This window comes from Cynocephalus volans, chromosome 7, assembly GCF_027409185.1.
Source record: "Cynocephalus volans isolate mCynVol1 chromosome 7, mCynVol1.pri, whole genome shotgun sequence".
Lineage (NCBI taxonomy): Eukaryota > Metazoa > Chordata > Mammalia > Dermoptera > Cynocephalidae > Cynocephalus > Cynocephalus volans.
Genome location: NC_084466.1, coordinates 132,039,116 through 132,063,800, shown reverse-complemented (window position 1 = coordinate 132,063,800; position 24,685 = coordinate 132,039,116). Strand labels below are relative to the sequence as shown.

Here is a 24,685-nt window from a genome sequence, read left to right as displayed (position 1 = left end):
ATTATTTATTTCTCATGTGCACAAAAAAAGAAAAAAAAAAAAAAAGAAAAAAAAAGAAAGTAAAATAAAGAATCAAAACGAACCGACGCGCTGAAAGTGGCCGAGGAGACCAGAGCCATCGGGGGACCTTTCAAAGGTTCGGCCCTGGTCCCGGGCTAGTGCCCGGCCAGCCCCACGAGAACTGGGATGGCCTAGGCTGCGGAGTGCGGGCCGCGGACCGCGGCGCCCTTGTCGCCCCGCTCGGGCCACTGGAGCCTGGCTGGGCGCCGGCAGTTCCCTTAAACTATTCTCGCTTTCTTTTTACAAATAAAAAGGCTCGAAGAGGAGAGAGATCTGGGCGAGGACTCCAAGCCTTTTCGGATTTGTTCAAGGATTTTTATTTATTATTTATTTTCACTTGTATTGACTTCGTTTCTGTTATTTCGAGTCGTCACGATCCACGGGTGAGGAGACATGCAGGGCGCATCGCCGCTACTGAGAGAGCAACTACGGGGCTGGCGGGGCGGCCCGGCCGCGAGGGGGCGAGCCCGGGGGCTGCAGCTGCCGGCCCTGGTCGAGCCTGCGAGGACGGCGCGGCCGGGGCAGGGCCGGGGAGACGGGCCGAGGAGGGGCAGAGACCGAGACACGAGACGGAGACGGAGAGAGAGACGGGGGAGAGGAGCCGAGAGGAGAGAGCGAAAACACGGAGTTACAGAGAAATAGTCAACAAAACAGGCGACAGGAGTCCACAGGACCGAGTTCGTCATTTTGCATAGAGATTTCTTTCGTCATTTTTTTTTGTAACATAAAAAATGCCCCCTCCCCAGGACGGGCTGTGCTTGAGTGGGCGTGTAGCTGTGTCCCCCCTCCCCCCCAGCGAGCGGCGACTGTCACAGCACAGACAGCGGGGCGTATCTACAGCAGGGCCGGCGGGCGGCGGGGACTCGACGGGGCGGGCTTATGTACACGGGGGTTCGCCTTCACGCGACACACACCGTCTTTCTACAAAGCAGCAGCCTGTCGGGTTTTTGTTTTACTTTCTTCCTTTTCGCAAAGACCATCATACTAAGTAAATGCAGACTTTTTGCGGTTCTGTTCAGTTCCTGCCGGAGGAGGAGGCTGGGAGGGAGGGAGCGGGCGGGGGTGCAGTGGGCGGCCCCCACGTCCACCCAGCGGCGGCTCAGACGCCAGCTCAGCTCCGGCTGCTACCGGCGGCAGATTGAGAGTCTGTGTCGGGGGAGGGGGCATCAAGTGACCGCTCGGGGAAGACCAGTGCCCGCGGTCTATGGAAACCGGTCCTGGGCGCGAGTCAGGGCGCAGGGATGCTGGGCGGGCGCGGGGTGGGCAAAGGACAGGCAGGAGGGGAAACGGGGAGGCCAACAGATGGAAGGGACGCCGAGGTAGGGACAAGGCGGGGCCGAGAGTCGGGTCACGTAGTAGGAGGCGCCCGGGCCCTGGGGAACTAGGCGGTCCAGGTGGAGCAGCGAAGAGCCAAGGGTCGGGCTCGGGCGGTGCGGGCTGCTGGAGCCGCACACCTTGGGTCCCAACCTTGGAAAGACCTGACGCCCCCAGACCCCGTCACTGGAGCCCGACCACCACGTCCCCATTCCACCTTCTGTGGCAGGCACACCCGGAAGGCGGGGGCGGCCTGGCCGGCGCAGGGGAAGGAACTTTCCCGAGGGTTCGGCAGGGAGCTCTTCCTCCTTCTGCAGAACGTCGTTTTGCTCTTCATCTCCTCTGCCCGGCCCCTCCAGCGAAGCCTCCCGGCGCCCGAGCGTCCGAGGCGGGCTGCCCCGGGGCTGGGCCGCGCTGCAGTCCGCGCTGATTGTGTGTCACAGAAATGCACCCGGCGCGCGCGGCTGGTCGGCTGCGGGGCCGGCTCGCGGGAGGCCGGGGACAGCCGGGCCGGACCTTCCTCGCTGCGCCGCGCGGTCCAGGCAGGCGGGGAGGGGCGGCGGGCGGGGCTGGGGGCGGCGGGCCCGGGCCTGGGGGTCCCGCCCGCGGCTCCACCCGTCCTGTCGGGGCTTTGACGGGGTGACGTGAAGGGCTGCGGGGGTCCTGGGATGAGTGTGGGGCTGGGGCGGTGGCCAGGAGGCATCGCGTCGCGTCGGTCCTCCCTCCCTCCGGGGTGGGCGGTCAGACGGGGACGATGTGGAGGCCGAAGCTGTCGGCCTGAAGCTTGATGTGGTCCCCGCGGTAACTAGTGGCGGTCATAGGCAGCGGCAGCAGCGGCAGGGGCGGAGCCCCGGGGGGCGGCACTATAATAATAAGGGGAACCTGGAAGTTAACACAGGAGAAGAATGGGCCGGGTGAGAGGACAAACAGAACAAAAAAGGAAAGAAAAGCAAAGAAAAGACCTCCCCGGGTCTGGGGTCCGGCGGGATCCGGGCGGGGAGACCCTGGCTGGGCCGCAGGGCCGTTCCCCCTCAGAGCGCTCTGCGTTCACGGGGTGGGAGAGGGACCCGATCAGTGACGCCTGGCTGCGCACCCTCCAGGGGGTCCGAGGGCGAGGGCGGCGCAGAGGCTTCCAACGACCCTGGGGGGGAGGGGGGGTTGGCGCGGGCGTCCTCCAGGGATCCCCGCACTTCAGTGTTGCACTAACGAGCCTGGCCCCCGGCCCCGCCGCGCATCCAGAGGTCGGAAACTGCACGGCCGAGCTGGCGGGCAAGCGGGCGGGCGCGCTGGGTCGCCGGCCAGCCAGGTGGCGTACTCACTTAGTAAGGCGGGGTTGCTGAATCTCCAAGCCTCGTTGTAGGCGGTGTACTGGGGGTGGCTGTACGGGTTGCCCGAGAACTCGCTTCCTGCAAGAGGATGGCGGAGCGAGGATTAGGCACGCGCACGCCGGGGCGGACTGACGAGCCCGGCCAGCGGCTTCCCTTAGTCCTCCCAGTCCCCCCAGGCCTCCCATCCCCTCAAGGTGCAGATGCCGAGGAGAGGGCAATGTCGGGTGCGGGAGCGCGGACTGGGCGGAGGTGGGGCAATCCATGGGATCCGCGTAGCGAGAGCTCGGGGGAGCTGGGAAGCACCGACGGCGCCTCGCACGCCCCCGTGGAGGGAGCCGGGACCGGGTGCCCGCCCGGGGTTCCGCAACGGAGGTGCTCGGGGCCACCAGGAAGGTTTTTTTTTTCCTGGATCCGGGACCACCCACCCCACGGCGTTGAGGCCCAAGGGCCTTTATTAGTGGACACTGCGGTTCTAGGAAGCGGGGGAGGATGGCGACGAAAGGCCCTTGGGACACTTTGTCCCAGAAAGTTATAAGAATGGCATCTCAGCGCGGTGCCAGTGCAAGGGGCTGGGCTCTGCTGGGGAACACCCCCTCCCGTCTTTCCCTCAAGAGGTTGGGTAAGTGGCCCCGCGGCAGGGGCAGGAGGCGGAGGGAACCAGGCGGATTGCCCGCTGGTTGGCGAGCGGTGAGCGGAGGGCCCCGTGGACTGGGAGCCGTCGGAAGCTGCCTCCCTCCCTCCGCGGGAGAAAGGCCAGGCCTCCGGGTTTCCCCCTCGCCCTTTCTCCTGTGTGATGACCCCAGACTGTTTACAGTGATCCCTAACCGCGGGTTAAGTAGAGGAGAAGGGGCCCCTCTCTGAGAGGGAGCCGGGGTGGGGGTGGGGGATGCAGCCACTGGAAAGCCTGTTTATTGACGAGGAGGGAAAGCATGCGTGCAGCAGGATAATGAGCTTCTGAGCTCAACTGTGACCAAGAGGAACTGAGCTATCTCCTTCCCCATCGCTAATGAAACAAGTGTAATTTCCTCATCAGCACTAGATTCTGTTTAACGACTCCCCCCTTGCCACCATGAGCTCTCTGCGGCTCCCCTCATCCCCACCTCCCCACTCTTCCCTCACCCCCACCTCTCTAAGACATCCTCAATCCTCCAGCCTCCACAGCCTCCAGCTCTCTGCTGCGACCTTCTCCCAAAGAATCTCCTTGCCCCAACAATGCTTCTATTTCCCCTCCCCAAACCTTGGCAGGAATCCCTTCACCCCCACCTCTAGCTCCCTGCAGCCCCTATTCCATAACACCCTGCAGCAATCGCCCTCTTTGCCATGGTCCCCACCCCAAGCTCTGCATACCCAGGGCTGTCCCTGGATGGGTGGGGCCAGTCACCCTTCTCTATCCTCCCCCTCTCCTCCCACCGAGGAGAGTTGGGCTTCAGGGAAAGGACACATAAGAAAGTGGCAGAGGGAGTGGGTTGGAGGCCAAGTGAGTCTTACCATTTTTAAGACAAAAGTTTTTTGGTGTTTATGCAAAAAGGAACTTGGACTCTTTGGCTTCAAGCCCTGCTTTCAATCTGGGGTGAGGTTTTGGGGGTAGCACAACCTCCGCTACAGTCACCAGACCTAAATCAAGCTCTGCCTCTCTGACCCACACAGCCCAAACCCAACCCCTGTCAGGCAAGGGATGGGTCAGAGCCCTAGAGGAGCAATGAGGGCCTGGGTTCCTCTGAGAAGATGTGGGGGTGTTCTAGCTTGTCTCTCTGAAGCCAAAGTCTCTCCGGTTCCTGCCATAGTCCTTCCTTACTCTTAGGGACTAGCTCCCTCCTCTCTGGATTGGAGTTGCTTCTCCATATTGGTCTTCCCCCATGGCTTGGTGTGGACCAGGGTGGTTTTGTCTGAGTGACTGACATGCCCCTGGAAATGGTTCCTGGCTCCAAGTTTCCATGGAAACCAGGGCAGGCTCTTCAAGCAGTGTCAGCTTGTCTGGGGTGGGCTGGGGCACTGAGGGCGGAGCTGAGGCTGAGTGCTCCTTAGGCACAGGCTTGGGTGGGTAGGTGGGTGTGGAGGGGCCATGACATGCAGTGAGTTGCACACAAGGGGGCGCTTCTCTAAGCTTCCTCCCTCGGTTGCTCATGTGGGAGGATGAGGGACCAACTGCAGCCTCTAGGGAGAGAGAGGGACAGAATAGCGGTGTTTTGCAGAGAGGGGATGTTGGGTCTCCGCCCACCCCAGCCTCAGACTACAGACCACTCAGCAGCTCACCCACAATTTAGTTGTCCCCACCTAGAATAGGCAGCTGCAACATTGTCACCTACCAGGCACCATTCCTGCCAGGGTGGAGGTGGGGTAGCTTCCCTGGCCAGTGGGGGGCACGTGAGGGGGGTAACCAGGCAGAGTGGTGCTCGCCATGTCACGACCTGGAAAAACACAAAGGGGAAGGGTGAGGCCTGGAAGAGAGGGGCCTGACTCTACTCACACTAGGGTACTCCATGGGAAGGAAGCTCTTAGAGAGAAAAGAGCTCTAAGCAGACGTGTGGGGGACATATGCCAGCCCTGTACCTGAACGAGCAGGTCCAGATGTGCCTTCTCATGTGTCTAAGCTTGTTACCTAAATGTCTGTGTCTACCATCAGCTGTGTGTATGCACCCTTGTTCTGTGTAGCTCTTTGTGTCTCTCTGTGCATTTGTGTGTGTGTGTGTCTGCCTTTGCCCATGTCTCTGCATTCCAAACCCAGATAGAGATGGGAGGGAGATGACCTGGTTTTACTCCTGCTTCTCAGCAAGATATTCAGCTGTGGTCTCTCCAGTTGCCAAATGGACCTCTGTCATCTTGCTTACCTCTCCTCTCCCTAACATACCATCTTTCCTTCAGGCTTGGAGGACATACAACCACCACCCCTACAGGGGCTGATGTGTATTCCTTATCCTCTCCAAGTGTAGCTGCAGGTGCTGGGCCTGGCAGGTGTGGAGATCAGGGGGCAGCCAGTGGGCCATTTTGCTGTTAGTGTTTATGGCATTTAAGTGACACAAAACATCCCTGAAGTGAATCAGGATCTCTGAGCCAACATGCAAGTGGATCAGATCAATGAGCAAAATCTGCTCCCCCCACCAGCTTCTGGACTTCTGTCTCTGGAGGCCTCTATAAGCTAGAGCCTGGAGGGTGGGAGGCAGTGCTTTCCTTAGCTGGGTCCTGGAGTGGAGGCAAAGCAAGTCAATATTGGGGAGATACCCCTGGTCCACAGACTTCTGCTGGAACACAGCTGTACACAACTCACCTCCCTTCCTTGCCTGCCCCTCCATTGCTACCTCTCTTTGCAATTTAGCATGCTCCAATCTCTAAGAACAATAATTTGTCTTTTTGCCTCTCCCATACTCCCAATCCTAGACACTGCTTTATTCTCTTCTGGATCTTCTGGTCCCCATTTATCCCCTGCAGATTCCCCTTCTCCTCCTTGCCAGCTAGTGCCACTCTACCACTCTAATGTCTCTGTCCAACCCTGGGAAGGCAAGGTGTGTTTGGGGGAAGTCACAGAACCATGCATACCTGGCCTGGTTCGTTTTCTTTTCATCACTTGGGCCCTAGTCATCATCCTCCCGATGGCTATTCCAAAGCATCTCTCTCTCTTTGCCACCCCCACCTTGAAGATGAACTCATCTCCTACATTCCTGAGATGTATGAGTTTCCTTACCCCTACCTTGACACGTCTGAGCAATTCATCCTTCCCTAAGTATACACAGGTACTGCTCAGGTTTTTGCATTTCCAGCTGCCTGCTGAACATTCTCATTAGCTGTCCCACTGTCACCTCAAACCTAACAGGAAAAAGAACAGATTCATCTTCCCCCCAAATTAGTTCTACTGAAGTTCTCTTGAAGACCATACGGTCAGAAACTTTGGAGCCCTTCTTCACAGCTTTCTTTCTCCTCCTCTATATGAAGTCAGTCACCGAGTGCTGTTAATTCTCCTTAACAATATCTGTTAAATCTGCCCTATTTCAAGTTCTTCCAGCACCTTCACAGCTCAGCTCCTAAGCACCTGCCCTTGGTTTGCCACAACAGTTGGCTTTTTTTTTTTTTTTGCTTGTATCCCCTACTTCCACATTCTTCTCTTTCTTGTCTAACCCAAATGTCGCTGCTTGGTTAGTCCTCATGGAACATTGCTTTCATCACACCACTTTCCTTGTAAAAACCATCATAAATTCCCTGTAATCTACAGTTTGAACTGAAACTTTGCAGGCTTTCAAAGCCTCCCAGGTACTCTCTCCACCCAACTTTCTCAGGGCTGATTCTCACTCCTCCTGGTTTAGTTTGACTGTTTTCACTGGCTTGGGTGTTGTAAAACTCCTGTGCTGTTGCCATGACCTTTTCTTCTTCCTTATTCATAGTTTCTCTCTCCTTCCAGCTCAAGACTTAAAATCCATACCATTCTACCCATCAGAGAAATTTCTCTCTTCCAAATTTCCATTGCATGTGTGCTCCACAGTTTACCATGTCGTTATGTTTCATAATGCATCAGCACTGTTGTTTCACATCGTGGAGCTTCCTCAAACAGATCATAAATGACCCAAGGGCAGGACCCATCTTCTGCTCTATACTGCATAGTTGAGAATACAGTAGATGTTCAATAAATACTTGTGGATAAATTCTCTATCGCTATTGCATTTACAGCCAATTCCTGATGGGTTATAATTACTTTCTAATTGTTTCATATACTTGTATGTTGTTCTCCTTTACAGAGGGAAAGGCTGGGACAAAACGTAAATATTTAAATCTGATTTTTAAAAACAAAATAAAAACAGTTTAAACAATAGATTCTGAATTTTTATAGGATGATGAGAGATTTACTTGAGGGACTCATTATAACTCACCTTTATCATGCAGTGGAATGACTTTCCTCTACAACTATCTAATGTAGTTGATACCTTGTATTTCCTCAAACTCAAGAACAAACAGGGTAGAACTGCCAAACAAGAGATCACTTTCGACTCCCAGAGAGATAGAAGAAAGATTCTGTATTTGCTTTGTTGTGGGTTTCCTTTCATTGATTTCTATTGTTAATAAAAGGTGCACTGCTCCTCACCATTTCTCAGTGGACCGAACCTGAAGTAGACAATATCTATCAATTCCTAGAGAGATTAATAATATGGCACTTATTGGTCAAAAAGGCCCAAGACAGAGATGAGTTAGGGAAGATGGAGAGGTTCTGAAGCTAGAAAGATATAGAAATCCAATTCCTCCTGGCCAAGTGATCTTAACATCTACAAACAGCCAGGAAGAGGAGTATGCCTCTTTCTTAATAAACAGGAATTCTGGTTTTCAGCTGCATGGTTCCCACAACCTGTCAGACATGAATTCCTCATAATCTAAGATTTTGTCACATAATCTCCTACCTAGTTTCAGGAGAGAAGAAAGGCTGGATGACTAGAAAAGTGTTTCCAGCTGACCCAGAGGCAGTCCTATTGCAAAGTTTCTTTCCACTGGCTTTCTCTCTTTCAAAATGGTAAGGCCAACTCCCAGCATGTAGAAACTTTTGCATGCTGCAAGTCACCTGCTGAATTGTTAGACATATTTCAAAATTCTATTTAATGAAACAGAATCTGGGACATGCCATGCAGAAATTTTAAAGATGTGGGAGAAGAGGCCCATGATGAAGAAAAAGCATGCAAGTTTCCTAGTGTTCTATGTACGGCTGTGCTCCTGCTGCTGCAGGTTCTATAACGTCAGTATTACCGTAAAGAGGTGCCTGTTCAGGACCCCTGAGCCAACAAAGGTGCAAGTCACTGCATACAAAGTGCTCCCAATGGCTTCATTAGTACACAGGTGACACCTGAGGAGCAGGAAAAAATTGACCAAACTCTTACCAGAGCCATATATTCTTTTGGAACACCATTGTCAATAATGGAAAACATATACTGCAGGAAGTTTTCAAATTACTAAGACTGTCATACCATTTGCCCAGCAGCATTCTTTGAGCAAGCCTCTTTTAGTGAGAGAATGTGAATGGGTAATAGAATCTGTACAAAGAAGAATCGACAGAGCGCGGGGCCTTGCAGTACTATAGATGGATGGACAAATGGGAGTGGAGACGGACTCTAAAACTGTAAGACAGTACAGCTACCTCCTTTACACCACAAGCAAAAGCACAGAAAAAGGAGAAAACAGCTACATGGCAGAATACATCAGTTCTAAAATATGTGCCATCCGACAGGAGACAGGAAGCAGTAAAGCATTTGCTTTGCTCATGGACAATGCCAGTAACATAAAAACAGCACCAGGAATCACAAATGGATAAAAACCTATATATTGCTATAAGAGAATGGACATTTAATGTCAGATATTTGCTTTCTTGTTTAAAACAATTTTTTTTTTATTATTTTAACATTTACTTGTCGGATACTTGGTTTCTAAGGTTACAGAGTTTTTAAAGATGAAAGAGGCTTCCAGATGATCAGTCTTTCTTGTTTTATTATTATTTTTTAAAATATTTATTTATTTATTTATTTTGGCAGCTAGCTGGTATAGGGATCCAAACCCTTGACCTTGGTGTTTCAACAGTGTGCTCTAACCAACTGAGCTAACTGGCCACCCCCTTAACTTCCTTGTTTTAAAGGTGAGAAAACAAAGCACAGAGAGGCATAATGACTTTCTCATGGCAACACTGCTAGTAAATGACAGAGCCAAAGTTTGAAGTCATGTCTATGCCACACTGCCTTTTAATGATAACATGAAGCCAGATACTCCCCAAAAAGAGCCAAAGAAAGGCAAAAGAAGTCATCTGACAAGGAAAATCTCATACAGTCACAGCTGTCATTAAGAGGAGGCAAGAAAAAAAGAACACAGAGAATAAAATACTGACACTGAAAGTCTGTAGTAAAACTCCATGGGGTGGAGAATTAATCTCCTTTGAGAGTTTTCTAAAAAACAAAGAGGCCCTTCAAGAAACAGTAGTAGTGGAGGATCTTAAAGTACCCAGAAGTGTTAGAAGCACTGTACTTGATGAGGATGTCTTCTCAGTTCAACTGCAGAAGTCCCTGAAGATTCTAAAGCCAATTTCTACAGCAATCACTGCATTGGAATCAGACAGTGCACTTTTGTCAGACATTCCTTACCAAATGGGCCAGATCAAATCAACTGTTTTGGAGAATCTAAGTGCAGCTCCTCTTACAAGTACAGAGCAAAGCAAAGTAAAAGACTTTATTAAGAAATTGGAAAATTTTAGCCATCAGATAATTTGTGCTACTTTAATTGTCAGGTCTCAGGTTCAAGGGCAGAGTTGTGTTTCTACTTGCACCTGGACTAGCTAGCATTCATTGAACACGTACTATACACTAGGTACCGTCCTTAATACTTTTTATCTATTATCTCTTTTAATCCTCATAATCAAAACTATGGTCTTGATCACTTTTTAATCCCCATTCTGTAGATGAGAAACTGAAACTCAGAAGGGCTAAGTGTTATGTCCAAGACTCCACAGCTAGAAGATGGCAAAACCTGGCCTACAGAATAAGCAGCCTACTTGGGAATTGATTCTGGAATGATATTCTCAAATATTGTAGACCCAGAAAATAGATAGGTTATTTGGTCCAGGAAAGCAACCTGGGATCATGCTAAGCTAATCCTTCCTTTAACAGAACATCTTGTCACTTCTTGTTTCTTGCGTTTCAGCTTCTTTCATTTTCTACAGTGGGGGTTTTAAATGGGGGTACCCTCATCCCATAGGACCCCATAGATGAACTTCATAAGATCCATATAAAGCAATACATAAAACATTATAGATATTATATGTGCATATCTTTCTGGGTAGATATTATATGACTTTTATCATATTCTCAAGTATTCATGGCTCAAAGATTAATAAGCACTTCTTGTTAAAAAAAAAAAAGAACCTCTGTTCTTTGGCATAAGACATTGATTTGTTTGCAACTACTTGAACTGTACCAATAAATAAGATCATTCAAAGAACATCGAAATAACATGTGAAGTCGCAGGGAGGCTTATCTCAGGTCAAGGAAAATGTCAGCATTCAGAAGACCAAGGAAATAATAAAGAGGAAGCCACCAAAGTAGCAGAAACTGCTGCTAGTGATGGCTCAGATGAGACTTATTAGACATAGATTTATACAGCAAAAGTTATACTCAATGAGTTCAGAGATGCTTTTCCTCAGCATCTTTCTCTGAAAATGAGCACTTTTGCTATCCACTTGACACTGTGGAGGACCCTAAGGCCAGAAAACATAACTCTTGTTTTACTATCCTATCCTCAAGTTTTCTCTGTTTCTCATAAGGTAGCGAAATGAAGACATTAGATTTCTTCAAGGCTGGCAGTCTGTGCCTGCCCTGGACACAAGCATTTATAATACTTACAAGAATACACAGTTATTAAATTTGTAATTACTGCCTAAATAAATTGTATCTTTACATTTACTATACCAATTATGATCACTTTATGACCAATCCGAGTTAGACATAATACACCCAAGTAACACACTTTAAATCTGTAAAAGATGTTTTCAAAGGAGAGGGAAAGAGTTCTCTACATATTTCATTTTATTTCTTATTTCCCAGGTTTCCATATACTCCTGAGATTTGTCCTCTGGGGTGGAGGTGCCTGTGTGAGGGCCCCTAGCCCCAGGTACTGTCCTGGCCCACACTCAGCCTGAGGCTTGCCTGCTGCAGTTTCCAGCAGAGGGGGCTGTGCCCGCGGCTCAGGGCGGCTGCTCTCCTGGCTGAGCTTACCTCCTACTGACAGCTGGACCTTTAATCCCTGGTGTATCCTAGTCAGAGATGCTGCCCAGATCTGCACGGGCTCAGTGAGGTCTGCACCTCGACAGCCACCCACCTGGACACGACCAGCCATGCTGTTCCCACCCTCCTCCTCCAGACACACTGCCCTGTCCAGCCCAGAGCCCCACGGGAGGTGGTATCCTTCTAATTCAGTGGCAGCCTCGGGTTCCTGAAATAAGACTAGGGAATTTTGGGGAGAATCACATTTTCAAAGGGTTGAAAGGGAACTTGGTTATCTTTTAGTCCAATTCCCTCATTCTACAGAGGAGGAAACTGAGGCTCAGGGAGAGGGGAAGACATCTCCAGTCCTCTCCTCAGTTCACTTCCCTACACTGCATGTTCTGTCTCCTCATTAGCAAACCACAGGTGAAGACTGGAGTCGGGTAGGTGCTGGCACCTAGGAGGTTGGGCCCAGGCTCACTGATGGGTTCAGAGCATGAGAGACCCTCTTGCTGGGTGGGCAGAGGTTAAGCCTGTTTGCACAGTCTCCTGATACTCCGGGTCTCCCAGTTCCTCTCCGGCTTTATTTTGTTCTCTGAGAGCACTGAATTGTCAGCTCTAATCCTTCCGAAAGCACAGCGTTTTTCAGGCGCTCTGTGTAAGTGAAACCCTAATCCCAAGGAAAACGGCCACTTAAGCTGCTGGAGCATTAGGCTGCTCTCCGAGCCGCCCGCGGGATTTCCTCCCTCCCTGCCTGCCAGCCCAGCCGCCACCACCGGGGAGGAGAGGGGAGGATTCCAGGCTGAAGGCACGCAAAGCCCTCTCAGAAGTGACAATAGTGGCAGAGCTTGCCTCCCAAAGCTCAGGGTTAAGAAAGCACTGGCTTGTTTTTCTTGAGGCTACATTACAGCTAAGAGTCGGGGAAGAAAGGATTCTGATCACCCTGGGGAAGGAGTGGGGGATCTTCCTGTCACCTTGCGGGTGGTTGGCTGTTGGGGGGGTGGGGAGGGAGGTAGGTTTTTAGGTCTTGCCTAGGTCTCTTTGAGGCCACCAGGACATTTCTGAGCCCTTGGTCCCAGTGTATACCTGTAACATTCACTGGGACACCACTATTTAGGATTTCTGATCATTAGGAAAAGGTTGGATTGATTGACTTTGCTTTGACTCAGCCAACCTTTTCTTCTTAGAAAGTGCCAAATAATATAGTAAACAAGCATAGTGCTGGGAGACCCCTTTTGAAGAACTCCCCTTTGGGACACCCCAAGCATCTCTAAACAACATCTACTGCAGCTGAAAGGTTCCCTATAACCTATCTGATCATGAAAGCAGTGGTCAGTGGTCTTAACTAGGCAACCCTTTTTTAGCCTGGGTTGGCTACTATATGCATTTGAAATAAAGAACATCATTGAAAAACTGAAACATTTTTTATTCAAATTTAGACTGGCCATTCTCCCTGATCTCTGAATGAATCAATGAGACCATACTGTGGAGGAAGAAGCACAGTCCATTTAGCATGTACCACCTTTTGGGTCTCATTAATGCAGGGAAGAGATAGAGAGAAGGTGGGGGAAAAGGCCCAAGGTGATGGGCCAGTTCGAGCTCAGTTTAGAAGACCATAGAACTACATCTTTGCTAAGATACTCCCAGATTCTTCATACCTTCTTCATCCTCCCCATGACTCCCCTCCCCTCTGCAGCCCCATTATCAGCCCATGTGCTTCTGCCCATGGCACCCTTCTGGAGAGCACAGAAATCACTGCTGGGTGGCTGGTAGGCACAGACGCAGATGGGGATTTGGGGCTGGAGATTGGGGTGGTACAGCTCTTATTCTGCTCAAATTTGGCCTGACCTTCCCAGCCCTAGAGTGGGTTAGTGCCTCTTCTTTCCAACATCCTTTCCCTCTAGAGGTGGTTTGGATAAAGGAGGAAAGGAAAGAACCCTGATCCAATGACTCTCTAGGCTGCAGGCTCAGGGCACCTGCATATCTGTCAATGTCTCATTGCTATGGAAATGCTCCCATAATTAAATCAGAGCTAAGGTTGGGGGCTGGAGGTCCTTGGGGATGTGGCTGGAGGCCTCAGGGATGTTTGGAGAAGGCTAACCTCTTTTCTTTGGGCCTTCTCACCCTAAATGAGGGGTCCAGGGCCTGTGGTGCTGAGGAGAAGCCCTCTGGCTTGGTTTTGCCTCTGCAGCAAAGGCCTCTCTGACTTGGCACATGTCTGAAGTTGCCCTAGCCCTCTCCTTTCAAGGTTGGAGAGGAACTCTGATGTCTGTGCCCTAAATTCCTCCAGCTAATCAGGGGCTTTGAGCTGACAGACAAGACTAGGAGACTCCCAGCCTCCTTCAGAAACATTTCTGGCCTTTATTGCCCTCTCCTCCCCCAGAGGGGCTGGCCAAGGGCCGAGCTGTTTGTTTTATGGAGGGAAGTGCTGTTGCATTGGAAGGGGTTGTTAACTACAGGAAAGAGGCAGTTCCTGGAGATCCTCAGGCCTCCCTGAGGAGGAGGAGGAGGTTTCCCAGGGTCCACACCTCTATCTGCTAAAAGGCCACTTCACTGGCTATTTCAGATGTGGGCAAGGAGTCTGAACTTCTAAGAGTCAGCAACCCTTTCTCAGAAGCTAAGCTCGCACTGCTCTCACTGGCCTCCAGGACCCTGGGGCCAGCCCTTGCTTTTCAGCTTTGAACTTTAGTTCACTGGCTTCCCCCACCTCTGCTCAAATTTGCCAGCTTTCAGGGGCCCAGCATCTTCTGCTCCCTCTCCCCACCTCGGGCACATCCCTCTTGGGCAGCATCCACATCTCCTCCTGGATCTTAGTTACAGCTTCCTTCAAAGCTGCAGTTTCTAGGCATAAGAGAAGTTTCTTCCAAGCTCTTGGATAAAACCACCTTCTCCCTGCCAGGGTGGGGAAGCTAACCAGGCCCCTGCCCACTGGGGAGGCAAGTACTGTCCCTGTCTCTAGCTCTCTAACGTTCAGACATTTTCCCACAGAAAAGGTAAGATTCTCTGCTGAAACTTAGCAGTCTTGGAGCTTGGATAAGCCAGGCACAGGCTTTACTTTCAGAGTTGCCCGAGGCTGCGCTCTTTCCATGCCTCCAGACCCCAAAACAATAAGCTAAAAGTGTGGTCTTCATTCTTTTCCCTTTTTGATCTCCATTATCTGACGATTTTGTTGAGCAGTAGTGAGGAAGGGGACTTGGGGATCTGGATCGGTGATAAAGACAAAACTCATACTTTGATCTTTTTTAGAATATTAAACACGCTTAGTTTATAGTGCTTTGGGGTTACTCTATTATCTCCAGTTCTTGGGGGTGTTAATTGTCCTACTTATTGCTTCTGATAACTCCCCCTCATGATAGTTGTATTCACATGAGGTGTGTAATTTTTTGTAATGAGCTTGTCTTTAGTGGTGAATTTTTTCTCCCTGAGGTCGTTCCATGTGCCCTGGATTGCAGAATGTCTCTACAAAGAAGGTTTGCCATTCGTTCTTTCTGGGGTTTCTGAGTGGGTAACTATGCTGGATAAATTTTTATGTAAGTTCTTGGTTTGGAGTTTCTGTAACATAGTCATGGTATAAATCTGGACCCACATTCAGGGTCAGACCTGGAGTCTTCATTGCTCATGGTGACATTTTCCTCGTTCACTTGCTTCCCTGGGCCATTGAAATGAGTTTGTGTTTCCTTTTTATGGACAGCATTCTGTTCTGTTCCTGGCTTTATGTGGGGTCATACTCAGTTCTAACTTCCTGCTTCTCCTAAAACCAGTGTCATGTCTCCTGACTGGTGTGTTACAACCCCAACCTCCCCAGTTAGGGTCTACCTCCAGCAGTCTCTCACATACTGCTCTGGCCTTGCATTTCCCTCTATTTCTGGCACTACAGAGTGAGGTTTGGCTATGTATTAACATTTTTTGTTCTTATGTTTTATCCAGCTAGGTTTTGGTAAGTTTAGCCTGCCTGCTTCCTGGACATCCATTGCATTTTTCTGTTACCTCTTTGGGACCAAAATGAGGGTGGCGAGAACTACACTCACACAAGACTCTCCCAACACCTGGCGGTGATGCCCACGAGAGGCAGTGAAGCCCGCTCAGTTTGGCACCCGGGGACTGGCATGTCTCTAGGCTTTTAGAGTAAGTATAGAGCTAGCTTCATGATTGCTGACTTTCTCCAGCACCTTTGTCCATTTGGGCTCCAGGTGGGGGGCCTGCTCTCTCCTTCAGGGTGGACTTTCACCAGGCCAGGAGACTCTCTAAATGCTCAGAAGCATCTTCTGCTCCTGAGTCTACATCACTGCCAGTGTCTCTGCATGCTCCCCTCTCACTGCAGCCCCAGCCGGCACAGGGACGGAAGGCGGAGGTGAGGAAGCCATGGGGAAGAGGGACTATCATTTCTACCAGTGATGGGAGTGTTTAAGGAATGGAGGCTCCAGCACTTGGTTGGAGCCAGAGTCCTTACTGCAGAGGCCCAACCCCGAGGGCCCTGGGACTACTGAGAGGTTGATGACAGCCCCCAGGGGTTCTTTTAGAGAGGTAAGGTGTAGAAGGTACCAGCCACAGCCAGCCAACCTGAGAGACTCGGCTCCGTTCCAGACCAGCAGCCTAGAGCTGTGGGCTGGAGAGAAGAGATGCCGCTGAGCTAGAGCAGCCCAGCGGCGGAAGGGAAAGTGGGTGATAAATTTAAATAACCAGCTTGACTTGGCAGCTTGCTGAGTTGTGATGCAGTGAAATTAAAATCAAGGCAGAACTTGCAAACACTACCCAGAAAAATCCTTCTCTCTCCTTGGTTCCATGATGGAAGGTGGGGGAGGCTGTGGGGCTGAGCCCTGGCCTCTGGCAGTCACCCTAGCTTGCAATGTGATTAGCTGTGTCCTGGCCCACTGGGCCCCACTCTCCCCTCACACAATAGTGCGGGCTCTTCTCTCTTCTCAGTCCTGACCTTGTGGAACAGCTGCATCAAGTGGCTGGTGAAGTTTGAAATCAGCCTCCAGTGCCAGGAGGCGGCAGGAATATCAATAAGGTCTGGCTTTTCAGGTTGGGTGAGGGCATTCCTGGACCAGTTTCCTCAGTACTCATCCCCTAGGGTTTACAGCCACAGCTGCCTGTCCTCGGGGAAGAGGAGGAGCTGGGTGCCTGAGATGTGGGGGATAAAGAGGGTTCCAAGAACACCTTGGCACACATGTGCCAGGCTGTGGGCACAAGGTGACCTCCCTGCTCTCTTACCTTTAGCACGCACCTGCCCAGAATCACTTACCTACCTAAAAGGGCCTCCCTTTTTCTTCCCTTATCTAAGCCCTTAATATTCTCCAACAAAATAAGCTTCTCAAGAATCTTGGAGGAGAATTTCTACAAATACACCAGCAGCCTCTCTCATATCCCAGTCCTGCTTGGAGCCTAGTTCTCACAGATGCCAACATCTTTCTAGAAGAACTCACCCAAACGCCACCTTTCCTGTGCCTGTTCTCCTTGCATCACTGCTCTCTGCTTCCCACAAAGTCCTAGCCTGAGGGCCAGCACTCTGGACCTGCTACTGAGATGGCCCATGACGTCTCCAGGCAATGCCCCGTTGCTCACCTTGATGGTACCTCCAGCAAATTCTGTTTGTCCCCATAATAAACACATCATGAATCATTCATCTTTAATAGATTATGTAAATTAGGAGGACATAAAATCAACAAAGATCAATAACTATAGCCGTTTAATTGCCAGCAAAAACATTTTAAGAATGAGCATAATCTGCAGCCCTTTCTCGAGTAATGGCACTATTAATCCAAACATTGGATCTTGGCCTAAGTGTGGAAAAATCATTCTCTACCCCCATCCCCCACCTCCCCTCCCCCACCTCTCCACACACTTCTCTCTTTTTGGTAATTTCCAGTTTCTGAGCGAGTTTCCCCGTCATTACCACTGGTGAACAGCTCCGAATGTTAATGGTTCTGCTTTTGTTACTCCTCGCTTGATTGAAATGTCGCATACAGATTGAGATGTTAGTGCTAACTTGCCACCTGGGAATGTCAAGCTGGGTCTGAAATGAACTTTTCTCACACTTGGATCCAGATGGATCAGCCGGAGATGTTCCCAGGCTGAGCTGGGACTGTTCCAGGATCATGGGCGGGGGGGAAGGATGGGGGCTGCTCAAGGTAGAGGCACTTTTCTGCACCAGCCCCAGTATCTCCTGCTGCAGGATCCCTACCCAGAAGACCCATATCTCCACCCCAAGAAGCCCCTGCCTTCTGGACTGTGGCTTTGAGCACAGGAAAGCGAGCTGGGAAGTCTCCTGGGTTCTCATCTGACAGCTGCCTGGGGTGGGCCTCAAATGACCACAATCCCTCTCAGCAGATCAGGAGAAAGGTGGCCTGGCCTGGACCATCTCTCTGCCTTGAGCCAGAATATTCAGCAGGTCAGAGAGCTTCCAAGTTGGGCAAGAAGGGCTCATGCCCAGGGCCATTTGATCATAGGCTGTGTCCTTACCCAGAGACCCCAGCTAAGGTCGTCATTCTGAAAAGCCCAGTCTAGATCTCCAACACTTCCAGAATGCGACCTCTGACTCCCCAGCTGAAGAGCTCAATGCCACCTAGGCTGGAAACAGTTGTACCAGAACACCGTCTTAAGGAGAACCTGGGAAAGCTAACAACAGGGCTCTCCCAAGCCCCCCAGGCAGAGGCTAGGTGGCCACTTGCAGCCCATCTCAGGGTCAAGAGGAGCCTGCTCAGATCAGCTTCAAGTCAGAACCAGGGCCCTATCCTACAGCGGGGCCATGCCTGCTCCCTGTCTTTGCCACTGCCCCGCTGCCAGGTCCCCAGGCCGCCTCCGCTTGCCTCACTCGGCAGGTAACGCCTCAGTGTCTCCCAATCCCCACTGAGACCCTACTCAATCATCCTGGCTCCCAAGGAACAAACGGCACATTGGCTTTAGTGTCTCCAGAATAATTAGGTGAATTTTAATAACACCTCAATGTGTGTCTCTCCCACTTGGGCATCTCCTGGCCCGGAAACCCGTCTGCAGTGCCAGGCGCCCTCTGTAGCCTGCAACTCTGCAGCCTGGAGCTTCGTCCACTGGCCTTCCCTGCACCGCATCTCAGCCTTCTATTCGAGCTGCCTGAGCTGCCCCTAACCCAAGGGGGCTCCTAAGCATGGTGACTTCTCCCCTTGCACTGGACTGTGGGTCAGTCCTGACCCTCCCTAGCCTTGAAATCAAGCCTTGGTCTCAGTGGCTTCTCTGGGGAAGCAGGAGAAAGACTGGAATCACTGTGCTCATCTATGACTCCACAGAGTCGGGTGCCATGCCCTAAAGCCCAAAACCATGGCCACACATGCTACCTGGAGGGAGAGGAAAGCAGGTCCTCCAGGAGCCTGGAGGACACAGGAGTATGGAGGCTGGACCCTGGGCACCTGTGGATGCTCACCAGCCTGGCCTATTTGCCTTCTGCATTCTAGTGCGTGCGTCATAACACGAGCCTCATAATTCTGGGCACCTTGCGAGAGGAATAAAAAAAAAAAAAAAAAAAGGCAAAGGCAGAGGCAAGAGTGTGGGCAGGAGGAGCCAGCAGCAGCCCCTCCCAGCCTCTGCCTTTCTGGGCCTGAAGCCCACAGACCCCCTGACCAGAGTTTTTTCTCCTCACATCTGCACTCATCTGTGCAGGAAGCACCCTGGTTTTTGGAGGCTCACTTTATCCACAGATATCATGGTAGGGGGCCTGCTTGTCACACGGGGCCCCAGATGGAATGGGCAGAGGTGCCCCCACTGCAAGCGGTGCACCCGCTTCCCACCCTCCTGGAAGCCCCCTTACCGGTCACAACAGGGTATGTCTGTGTGCCTGACACGTTGCTGCCCAGCTCGGGGTTGGTGGATGCAGATAGACTTGACTTGACTTCATCAAGCCCAGGGGTCAGGGCTGGGAGGGAGTACTCGTTCCCCTGGGAGGAGAGAGAAAAGTGACAGCTCTCTATTGATGTGCACACACAGAGAAAGGGCTTGGTGTGCAGATGGGGAGGAGGAACAGGGAGCCCTCCCAGATGGGGTGGAAGGAGATGGCCGGGCAGAGGGCGGGGACTGCAGGAGGGGTGGGCTTGGCATATGATGAAGAGTTTTGTGTGGGTGGGGGTAGACCTGACTTGGTGGAGCTGGAGGTGTGGCCTAGACATTTTGGGTGGTTATCCCAGCACCCTTTACATTTCTGTAGTGTCTTCTGCCTAAGAAGTCCCAAGGACAGAGTGTAGCAGTGGGGATCCCCTTGCTGAGCAGCTTGGGGTGTTAAGGGCCCCCTGGGGTGGGGAGCCTTGGGGAGGAGGGGTGAACCATGACATGACAGCAGAGGCAATAGCTGGGGGAAGGGCTGAGTGGGGCCTCTAGCCTGGCACTGCTGGGCTGGCTGATCGGGTGCGGGTGCCCCTTTTTTAAAAACAAACAAAGACAGCCCCATGGGCCCCTCGCTCTCTGCCTGTGCACTGGGGTATGAAATTGGGGAGGGGGAGAGTCCACATGGCTAACAGAAGGGTGGGAGGGGGCCAGTCATTGACTCTGAAAGAGCGTCCTGCCCGAAACACTCGGGTAATTGCGTTTTTATTGCAGCCACCGCCAAACCAGACCCCAGAGCTGGGCAGACCAGGAGTCTGCACAAAGCAGGAAAAGTTGCTCTGATTAATATTACGTTAAATTAAAACTGATTTTCTGCTCTTTCGGGTCCGTTTTTTTCCCTTCCGCTTCCTGGCCCCCCCAGAGAGCCCCCTCCCCTCCCTGGCTGGACAGGATTGCCTCGTCATTTCCAATTCCTTCTCGTATTGATCTTCCTGTAGAAATCAGTTTTGTAATTAGCTGCAAATTAGGCCTTCTACTGGGGGTGAAGCTGCCCCCTGATTTATCACCAGAGTAATTCGCTGTGATCGGAGAGAAATTAAAATGAACTCAATTAGGCTTCGGATTTGCTTTATGGGCCCTGCTCCGAGTTTCAGGGGGAAAAATGACTGTGCTGGTGTTTAATAGTCTAATGAAAGTAAATAAAGGTTATTCATTGTAATACAGCCGGGGACTCGGGGAGGGTGCACCGAGCCGCCCGCCTCGGCCGGCTCCTCCTTTGTTGGTTTATGGCTCAGGGCACCTTAAAAAGACTTTTGATTTTTGTTTTATGAAGACAAACAGCTTATGGGATAAAAGGACGGGCGGGATGAGTGGCTGGGAGTTGTTGGAATCTTAGAGTGGAACTGTGCTGAGTGGAGCCTGTGGGGCTGTGCTGGTGTACGTGTGTGTGAATATGTGTTTGTGCATGTGCAAGCACAGCATGCTGTGTTGTGCTGCAGCTGTGGGCCTGACCTGGGCTGCACGTGTGGCAGGGATGGGAGTATGTATGCTCCTGTGTTTGACTGTGTGTGCTGGGGGCTATTCTGATGTGCTGCAGGTGTGCAGAGCTGGTGATGGGGGGTGGTGCACCCCTACTGGCTCTATGGGGCTGATGGGGCTGTGCTGTGCACACTGTGGGCTAAGAGGGGTGGGAGGAGCAGGCAGATGGTGGTGGTGTGTAGCACACGCACACTGGTAAACGTGAGGAGTTGGAGATGTGTTTCTGTAGTGTGTGTTTTCTGATGTGATGTGTGTTCTGGTCTGTTCTGTGTCTGCAGGAAATGTTGGGTGTTGGAGTAGACCATCAGCCTGTCTGGAGTCACACTGGGTGGCTAGATTGGGGAGCAGGAGGCAGGAACACATGGGCTCTCCTCCTGAAGCTGCACAAGAGATCCACAGACTTCAAGACTTTCTGTAGGACCTGGGCAAGGGACACAGCAAGAGGACATTCCTGAGTACCCCATGCCAGAACCATGGAATGGCAAAGCTGAAAGGGACTTGACAGACCACACGTCCAAGCCCTTCATTCTGTAGATGGGGAAACTGACACTTCGAAAGAGGATAAGATTTATCCCAGACCATCCTCCTGAACCCAGAACTCATCATTTCTAATTGCTATATACTATAATGATGTTTCTTAACTATACCACAATGCCCTTGTGTGAGCGTGCTCGCACAGCACACACCCGATGCACCCACATGTAACACATGCAGTGCTGGGTATGCATGTGGCATTTGTGTGCACGTTCTCAAGAGGCCACATTCTGTCCAGTCCTTTCCACTTTCTGCAAGTGGAGAACTTCCTCACCTGTTCTGATTTGATGTGCTCTGATGCCTGGAAGACGTCAGGGTAAGAAGGACGCTCAAAGACCCGATCCAAAGCTTCCAGCTGCTGCTGAGTGAAGGTATCAGCTCGCAAGTGCTTCCGCAAACTGTCCACGCCACCCTGGGAGTCTCCATTGGGGACTGAGCCCTCGGACACATCTGGAGAATACATGATACTTGAGGCGTTAGCGCCAGGCCAGCAGAGGCACAGGAACAGTGCAGTGAGCAAAGGGGGTGGGTACCTGGCTCTGGCCCCCAGGGCTTTGCACCTCTGCTAGAACCCCTTACTCTCAGCTCCTAGGACACAGGCACTGGCCCAGGAGGTTGGCCCTACCTCAGAGATCTGGCTAAAGAAGGGAAGTGATCACAGTGTGGACATCAGGAAAGACTGGGCAGAAGTGGAGCCAGAGGAGCTCACAGGGGCCATCTCCCCAGGGCATGGCTCTCCTGGACTCCCTTCTGTCCGTCAGCCTGGGTCAGCCCGGGGGAGGAGCTGGGTGTCTCAGACTGGCATTACTGAGCCTGTGGAGAATTGAACTTGGCTCCGAGATGAATTTCAGTTCCACTGATTCCAAGGGTTGAAAATCATCAAATCTCCGAGGCTGAGTGTAACATGAAGACTGGGTCAAGTAATTAACTTTACCACTGAGGGAGGAAGGGCTCTGAGAGCCAAGCCCAGGCACTCTGCTCAGGTCAGGCCAGCACCGAGATGGGAGCAGAAGGAAAGCAGGTTTCACACGAGCAGTAGGGCCCTCCTTGGGCAAAGATGACAGAGGGGCCCTGGTGGCTGCTGTTGTGCCCTGGCCAGCCATCTCAGCTTCTGTCTGTGTCCTGGACTCTGGCTCAGGCCTGCATCAGGAGCCAGCTCCTTGGACACCTGGCTCCTCTTGCAGGTCTCCACAGGGAGCTGAGACTTGCTCCATGAGGGCAGGGCCATGGTGGCGCCACATTAGTGCTTGCTCCCTTGGGGCTGCTGGTCTGTGCTGTCTCTTGTCATGCTCTGCCCAGGCATTCTCCCCACTCTCCGACCCCTGTCTCCTCTGTCCCTGCCACTGGAGTTTCCAGAGTGTATAGTGGGCAAAGTGCCTGCCCTGCTGCCTCTCCCTGAACCCCACACTGCAACTCCCCTGGCCTAAAGCTGGGTCCCCTCTAGCCTCAGCTTGGCTGCTCCTTGGTTTCTCTTAGTCCGAGACCAGCTTGGGAGCCTTGGGCCTGGGGCCAGCCCATGCTGTAGGCCCCAGGGTGTTCCTCTGGGACTGTTATATATATCAGTTTATAGGTGATTATATGATATGATATAATCAATATTGCATTATATACAGTAACACCGTACAGTATCATTCAGGAGACCATAGAAAATATCACATATTGATTAACCTCAACCTGCAGCCGTCTTCCCTCACCAGCCTTCCAGATGGAGCATGGGGGGTCTGTTTTCCTAATGGGACATCCCATCTTCCTTCCACACTTTATTCTGGAGGGAGTGGGAAAGCAAAGAAAGTGTGTGTGTGTGTGTGTGTGTGTGTGTGTGTGTGTGTGTGTGTGTGTGTGTGTGAGAGAGAGAGAGAGAGAGAGAGAGAGAGAGAAATCAAGACCAGGGTCAAGTCTGAGGCAGGCAGACAGAGGCAGCCTCAATGGTATTCCTATGTTCCTATGGACACAAAACTTGGTGGTTGTTTCTTTTTCTGTGTAAGTGTAAGGCTCTGGGATGATTTTCAGTCTTAGAGGATGTAGGCATCCCTGCATGTGAGTTGGAGTGTGACATATTTATTTTTCCCTTTTGTGTATGTATCTCTGTGTATATGCATTTGTATGTATATAAACATCCAGATAAATAAGGCTCTGTGTGTGTTTAAATGACAGAGGAAGAAGCTTTCTGAAAGGATGTGTGTGTATGTGCATGATTGCATGGGGAGCGTGGGCCCGTGTCCCCCATTGCTCCTGTGTCTGCTTCTTTTTCCAGGGTGTGCCCTCACTCTATTTTCACCCTCTGTGGCTATTTGCATGTTCTGCTGTGTCTAATTCTCTTCCTGGAGTTCTCCTACCTTTTGGGGAAGCCCTGCTCTCAGGGTTGAGGCATCCCGTGTCTTTGTGTATGGTTATTGCAGTGTCACCAGTGGGTCTAGGGAGTAAAATGTGTATTTGTCTGTGAGCATGTGTTCACATATGCTGTGGATGGGTGTGGGCATGTGTATGTGTGGCTGGACTCACATTATGCCTCTGTGCGGATTTGTATATATGCCTGTGTGTGGCTTGGCTCACCCCATGCCTCTGTTTGTGCATGCGTGCGTGCGTGCATGCGTGCGTGCGTGTGTGTGTGTGTGTGTGTGTGTGTGTAGGGGCTGATCTGAAGCTTTGTCCTTAGGTCACTGGCTGGAGGAGTCTCTTTGCCTTCATTTATTCAGGGGCCCTTCAGATCTTGACAAATCTGTCACTCTAAATTTGCGAGAGATTATGGTGCTCTCTCCCCAGCCCGCAGAGAGGTGATATATGATATCTGCTGCCCCTATTGATTGCCTGATCTGGTGGCAGAGGCCGGCGAAATGAACTTGAAATGAACATCATGCCTCAACTCATTGTGCGTATAATACACTACTTAATCCCACATTTTTCAGCCGCTATGGAATTCAATTGATCAATCATGTTCCACTGATAGTACTGTTTTAGGGGTTATTGCTGCTCCCTCCACTCCCTGACCTTTTTATTTATTTATTTTTTTCTTATTCTCAGGCCCCGGTGGTGAGACAGGTTACAGAGGCAGCAATGGAGAGAAAGGGGGAGGGCGGGGAGGGAAAGGCAAAAGGAAGCCTGCTACTGGCAGAGGTGGCAGCGGGAGGTGGGACACAGGAAGAAGGGGAGGGGACGGACGAGGAAAGTGCTAGAGGAGCAGGAAAACAAAGTAGTGGGATGAAAGCAGACAGAGAACCCCGAGAGAGGCTGGAGGAGGCTCCAGGAAACCCCAAAGCAGAAGGAAGGCAGCAGTCATGACGAATGGAGAAGAAGCACAAAGAAAGTTATGGGGAAACAGGGAGGCGAGGCATAGGGACAGGGACAGGGACAGGGACAGGGAGGCAGCCCCCCAAACCCACCACAATTCCATAGGCTCTTACAGGCCCCCTC

The 24,685-nt window shown here is 51.4% G+C and overlaps 1 protein-coding gene across 5 annotated transcripts in view; it reads right to left on the bottom strand.

Annotated features, from left to right (window-relative positions):
• Window positions 1–2,115: 2,115 nt before the first annotated feature.
• Window positions 2,116–24,685, bottom strand: part of PAX2 (paired box 2) — a 76,245-nt gene continuing 53,675 nt past the window's right edge. For 2 of the 5 annotated variants that reach the window (XM_063102305.1, XM_063102307.1), the window contains 5 exons: window positions 21,549–21,724; window positions 19,194–19,320; window positions 5,009–5,110; window positions 2,694–2,780; window positions 2,116–2,237 (listed from right to left, as the gene is read on the bottom strand). In XM_063102305.1, coding sequence (XP_062958375.1) covers window positions 2,116–2,237; window positions 2,694–2,780; window positions 5,009–5,110; window positions 19,194–19,320; window positions 21,549–21,724 — 614 coding nt within the window. Of the gene's footprint in view, window positions 2,257–2,693; window positions 2,781–4,769; window positions 4,857–5,008; window positions 5,111–19,193; window positions 19,321–21,548; window positions 21,725–24,685 lie in introns of those variants that run through there. The other 3 variants (XM_063102310.1, XM_063102306.1, XM_063102309.1) reach the window with 2 other exon arrangements.